We start from the raw sequence: 6,840 nt of genomic DNA on the forward strand, positions 1-6,840 counted from the left end.
AAATATCATGGAAAAGGGGAAAATAATCGGAAAGGGCAGTTTACGAAATAATTTGATAATAATTGAAGATTTGCATGTACATATAAATAAGCATCTTTTTGCAGGTTCATGGTGTGAAAATTTCGAGGAGCTTAAGCTGTTGAAACATTGGGTACAGAAACAGAATCCTTGACAGAGAAGTTATTAATTTCTTCTAAAACAACAAAAAACAAAAAGAGCAGCACAATTACCAAAGATTCTAGTTACTTTGGTTTGTACTAGTTTAGTGGTTGGACAAAGACAATGCTTGGCCTCTTAAATCTGATGGATTAGATTTTGATCTTTAGTTAATGGAACATAAAACATTTGAATGACATAAAGGTACGATGTTTATTTCATAATATAGAGTAATTATATGGTTTGATATTAGCAACATGTGAGTGTGTGTCCTCTTTATGATACTGTATGAGTGTTTCTTTTTTCCTATGTAACGATTTTTTAAAAAAATTATAAAGCCACTTCAGTGTTTTTTTTTTGATAAAATGTGAATTATATTACCAAAATTAAAGGTTTGTTTTAAGTTCAATGTTTTTTCTTAACTGGTATAAATCTATACTATTAAAAGGGAAGGAGTCCCAAAAAATCTACTTATGAAAGATTGTTAGACCTATTCATTAAACTTAGCTATTTTTTGGCCTCACCTTATATTTCTCTAATTATACACTAATCAATTATCTTATATTTCTCTCACTATAAACTAACCAATGCTCTTATTTAATACTCAACTTACTATAATACACCAAAGATTTATACATCAATATTATTAATTCAGAATCATTGATATATTTCACTCTTATTTTTCCTTGAAATATTACTTTTGTGCCACTAAACCTATTAAGAAAAACAGATTATTTTATAACTGATTTAATAATCATACAACCCATGATCATTTTTCTTTAATAAAAATATTTGGATTTATTGGTAATTAAAGTCTGAACAATACCATACTTTTAATTCATATTAAATGTTTTATGACCCAAACTAACATAAAAACATGATGCAAGTACGGTTAACAGAAAGTTAAAAAACATGATATCATTTGACGGTCAAAACATATTAACTTCCAATTACGATTAGAGAAATACTTCACAGTATAACAACAAGCTTAATTATATTTCAAAATTATAGCTTTTTCTTTGAAAACCTTCCTAGGTCATTTTTGTGATGAATATCTTTTACAACTGGGTTTATTAGGAGAAAGGGTTTTGTATAAATATTTTCTCAGGAAATTATAGCATTTTTAGAATGTTTTTTTATGTTTAAATAAAATATATTATTTATTTTTAACATTTATAGGTAACCCAACTATACTCAACTTAATAATAATTTTATTTCTAAAACTCAAAAATTTAATCTTAATATAGTCATTATAAAACCTATAAACTAGAATGTATAACATAAAAAAAATGTAGTTTATTCAATTTTATATCTTAGTAAAATTTATATGAGAAATTTAATCAAATTTTGAAAAATATTATCATGTTATTTTAGATTTTTACCATGTCATGTGGTATAGATTCACGAGTTAATATGGGTTTTAGATTTTAAAGGATTTTAAATAATAGATTTTTATTAAATTGAAACTAGATTATATATGGTGACTGCGTTTACTGGTTTGACTGTGGATACCACTTATTGGTGTTTTAGTTCCTTTTAGTAGAAAATTAGACTGAATGTTGAGGACTTATTAAGATATTTTTTCTAATATTTGAAAAACATGTTTGAGTAATTTATTTTTATTGGATAATTCAGCTTATAAATAGTATATTTAAGATATTTGGTTATTTAGAAATTACATATAATTAATATTTGTAGGTATATAATTTATATTTTAAAAATTCAGGTATCTATTTATCTTGGTTCTAGATATATATGATATGTTCGGTTATTTATAAATTTTGGTTCAAGTTTGGTTTCATTTTTTCAATTTGATACGGGTTGATTATTCGGTTCCGAATAATATGGCCAAACTTATAAACTATCTTATATAAAAATTTATATTAAAAATTTTTAAATTCAAAAAATAAATCTGCGCTTTCTAAACGCGGGTCAAAATCTAGTATAATATTAAGAGACAATTACTTATGACTGATTAAAAAATAAATATGATAATTCTCGCTTTTATTGGACTGTTATGTAATCACGCAAACAATGTAAATTCAAAAGTACAAGTCAACTATGTTCAATTAATGTATCAAAAAAATAATGGATCTTCAAACAATAAGCTAAAACAGTTATGTCAAAATCAAATTGTCGTACATAGCGGTTTTGATTTCGGACTAAGGTAAGATTAGGGTTCGATTACAACAAACTTTGCTTCTTTTTTTTAAGCACACAAAATTCATGATCTCATCCAATCAAGCTTTTAAATTTTTGTTATGTTAAAACCTAGTGGACTATGTGACTATGACCTATATTATATATATGAAACCTGATTCAAATAATCCTAAAAACAAATCAAATCAGACGATAAAGAGAAGGTAAAAAGAAGGCAATGGGCATTTATCTTTTAAAATTTATAATTTTCTCTAATAAAGAAAAAAAGCGATGATGTGTGTGTGTTCTTCTCATCTTTTGTGAAAGTATATATTGCTTTTGCTTTTTTCAAAAGCTAAAGACTCATTAAAAAAAAAAAACTAAAGCTCAAATCCTAAAGAAGAAGAATGCATTGGATACATCAACTTTTTTTACACTTTCTTTTAATTTATTTATTATAATTATTTCGTATATTCAAAAAAAAAAACTGATGGCATGAAATGATGATGATCCTCTCCACTTATTAATCCACTCACTCCAAGCAGCAACTTCAGAACATCGTGAGCCCCAAATCATTTAAAAAAACAGTGAAAACATGATGATGTCTAATGATGATGATCTCCTTCTAGGGTATTGCAACTTCTTCGAAGACCCTTCTTCTCTTTCACCTCTCTGAAAAACTTCAGATTTGTGTCGGAGAGTTCTTTTTCTTCTTCTTTCTGATGTAACAATGGCAGACAAGATATTCACTTTCTTCCTAATCTTGTCATCAGTCTCTCTTCTCTTCTGTTCTTCTTCGAGTTCATCTCTTAATCTCTCACTAATCAGACAAGCCAAAGTCCTTGTCTCTCTAAAGCAAAGCTTTGATTCTTATGATCCTTCTCTTGATTCATGGAACATTCCAAATTTCATCTCTCTTTGTTCTTGGACTGGCGTTTCTTGTGACAGCTTGAACCAGTCCATTACTCGTCTCGACATCTCTAACCTCAACATCTCCGGCACTCTCTCGCCAGAGATCCTCAAGCTGACGAGCCTAGAGTTCTTAAACATCTCAAACAACGCCTTTGAAGGAGAGCTTGCGCCACTCGATTTCAGCCAAATGACTCAACTCACGACGCTCGACGCTTACGACAACAACCTCAACGGATCGCTCCCTCTGTCTCTAACCAAGCTCACTCAACTCGATTACTTAGACCTCGGAGGAAACTACTTCAACGGTGAGATCCCTAGAAGCTACGGAGGTTTCTTGCGTCTCACGTTACTATCTTTATATGGAAATGACCTAACCGGGAGGATCCCTAGCGAGTTAGGGAACATCACAACTCTTCAGAAGCTATACTTAGGTTACTACAACGACTTCCACGGCGGGATACCTTCGGATTTGGGGAGATTGATCAATCTCGTCCACTTGGATTTAGCTAACTGCAGCTTGAAAGGATCAATCCCTGGAGAGTTAGGGAATCTCAAGAACTTGGAGATTCTTTATCTTCAGACCAATGCACTTACAGGCTCCGTTCCTAGAGAGTTAGGGAACATGACAAGCCTCAAGACTCTAGATCTCTCCAACAACTTTCTAGAAGGAGAGATTCCTCTGGAGCTATCCGGACTTCAAAGGCTTCAGCTGTTTAACCTCTTCTTCAACAGACTACACGGTGAGATTCCTGAGTTTGTATCTCATCTTCCTGATCTTGAAGTTCTCAAGCTTTGGCATAACAACTTCACCGGAAAGATTCCTGAGAATCTTGGCACCAACGGCAAGTTGATTGAGATCGATTTGTCTACTAATAAACTCACAGGCTTGATCCCTGAATCACTCTGCTTCGGAAGAAACCTAAAGATTCTCATTCTCTTCAACAACTTCTTGTTCGGTCCTCTCCCTGAAGATCTTGGCCAATGCGAGACGCTCTGGAGATTCCGTCTAGGTCAGAACTTTCTGACAGGTAAACTGCCCAAGGGTTTGATCTATTTACCTAATGTATCGCTTCTCGAGCTTCAAAACAACTTCTTGACCGGAGAAGTGCCAGAGGAAGAGGAGGGAAGTGTAGGGTTATCAAGTCTCACTCAGATCAATCTGTCAAACAATCGGTTAACCGGACCGATCCCTAGCTCAATCAAAAACCTCAGAAGCCTTCAGATTCTTCTTCTTGGCTCGAACCGGTTCACCGGACAGATCCCTGGTGAGATAGGAAGCTTGAAGAGTCTTCTCAAGATTGACATGAGCAGAAATAACTTCTCTGGCAAGTTACCTCCAGAGATTGGTGATTGTCAGTCATTGACCTACTTGGATTTGAGTCATAACCAGCTCTCAGGTCAGATTCCGGTTCAGATTTCGCAGGTTCGGATTCTGAACTATCTGAATGTTTCTTGGAACTCGTTAAACCAAACCATCCCCGCGGAGCTAGGGTACTTGAGGAGCTTGACATCAGCAGATTTCTCACACAACAACTTCTCTGGTTCAGTACCAACTTCAGGGCAATTCTATTACTTCAACAACACGTCATTCCTCGGAAACCCTTTTCTCTGCGGATACTCTTCAAACCCTTGCAACGGTTCTCAAAACCAATCTCAGTCTCAGCTTCTTAACCAGAAAAATGCAAATTCCCATGGCGAAAACTCCGCAAAATTCAAGCTGTTGTTAGGGTTAGGTCTACTAGGGTTCTTCTTGGTGTTCATCGTTTTAGCTGTGGTCAAGAACTGGAGAATGAGAAGGAATAGCTCGAATCTATGGAAGCTCATCGGGTTTCAACAGCTAGGTTTCAGAAGCGAGCACATTGTGGAATGCGTTAAAGAGAACAATGTGATCGGTAAAGGCGGTGCAGGGATTGTCTACAAAGGCTTAATGCCAAACGGTGAAGAAGTTGCGGTCAAGAAGCTCTTATCCATAAGCAAAACATCGTCTCACGACAACGGTTTATCCGCAGAGATTCAGACGTTAGGTAGAATCAGACACAGGAACATAGTGAGATTGCTCGCTTTCTGTTCAAACAAAGACGTGAATCTCCTTGTTTACGAGTACATGCCTAATGGTAGTCTTGGAGAAGTCTTGCATGGGAAAGCTGGAGTGTTTTTGAAGTGGGAAACGCGGTTGCAAATAGCGTTGGAAGCGGCTAAGGGATTGTGTTATCTTCATCACGATTGCTCGCCGCTTATAATTCACCGCGATGTGAAATCAAACAACATCTTGTTGGGTCCTGATTTTGAAGCTCATGTCGCTGATTTTGGGCTGGCTAAGTTCATGTTGCAAGATAATGGAGCTTCAGAGTGTATGTCATCGGTCGCAGGCTCCTACGGCTACATCGCTCCAGGTACATGACGGATTCCCAATACTTGTTTCTTGCATTTTACGTAACGTTCGAAACTAGGGCTGAACATGAATTTAGGTTATTGTTCTGTTTGTTTGATGTTTTGGTTTGTATTTAGTTCAGAATAAATAGTAACCGAACTAGAACCAAAATAAACTTAGTTTAGCACGGTTAGTAACTTAGTAAAAATACAAATAACAAAAAATAATCTTATAAATTAAATGTGTAAACTTAAATTTAAAATAATTTTCTTTTTGGTGTTTGGGTCTTTTAAGCCTAATTAATACTGAGATAATTTGATAAAAGTTTCAGTGTTAATCAGAGTTTTGGTTTGCTTAAACCGATTCAATTTGATTTCTCATTCCAACGTAAAATTTCGTGTATTAATGGTTGATCTAAACATAGTTTACCTGATTTTTATCATGCAGAATACGCATATACACTGAGAATTGATGAGAAGAGCGATGTGTACAGCTTTGGAGTAGTACTATTGGAGCTAATAACGGGTCGAAAACCAGTAGATAAATTTGGAGAAGAAGGGATAGACATTGTGCAATGGTCAAAGATTCAGACAAACTGTAACAGACAAGGTGTGGTGAAGATCATTGACCAAAGATTGAGCAATGTGCCATTAGGAGAAGCCATGGAATTGTTCTTTGTGGCAATGCTATGTGTTCAAGAACATAGTGTTGAGAGACCGACCATGAGAGAGGTTGTCCAGATGATCTCTCAAGCTAAACAACCCAATACTTTCTAAATCCAATGAATTTATATATATGTCAAATATTTTTTGTTATGTTGTATGTGTTCTATAGAGTTTTTTAGAAATGTAATGATGGTTTGGCGGTGATAGGAGTTTATATTAAGCTTGAAGGGGGAAAGGGGTTAAGGATTTTATCTTCCTGACATAATATATATATCCATTCATGGAGAACTTTAAAGAAGTTCAAACATTATCAATAATGTGAGAGATTTTATATATTTTATATCAAATACAAATATTTATCAAGATAATTGTATGTGTATTGATAATAGATAATGTATGTTTTAATTGATTAGTAATTTCTTATCAGTAAATCAGAGACTAACTAATATGCTTCAGATGCTATTTTTTAAGATAATATATATTTAATCGGTCCAGTTGCTTTTAAACCAAGCCCAGTCCAATTGATTTGATTTTGGTGGAAGTATCAAGTACTTGATATTTTTGATATATACATCTTATAATAAGTGGTTTGATAGG

The 6,840-nt window shown here is 34.0% G+C and overlaps 1 protein-coding gene across 1 annotated transcript; it reads left to right on the top strand.

The window, feature by feature from the left end:
- Positions 1-2,711: 2,711 nt before the first annotated feature.
- On the top strand, positions 2,712-6,611 carry LOC106440411 (leucine-rich repeat receptor-like serine/threonine-protein kinase BAM3). Its single transcript, XM_013882065.3, has 2 exons — positions 2,712-5,600; positions 6,026-6,611. Exons 1-2 carry the CDS (start codon positions 3,026-3,028, stop codon positions 6,352-6,354), a joined length of 2,904 nt encoding a protein of 967 aa, XP_013737519.3. The 5' UTR covers positions 2,712-3,025; the 3' UTR covers positions 6,355-6,611.
- The last annotated feature ends 229 nt before the right edge of the window (positions 6,612-6,840 follow it).

This window comes from Brassica napus, chromosome A3 (assembly GCF_020379485.1).
Source record: "Brassica napus cultivar Da-Ae chromosome A3, Da-Ae, whole genome shotgun sequence".
Classification (NCBI taxonomy): Eukaryota; Viridiplantae; Streptophyta; class Magnoliopsida; order Brassicales; family Brassicaceae; genus Brassica; species Brassica napus.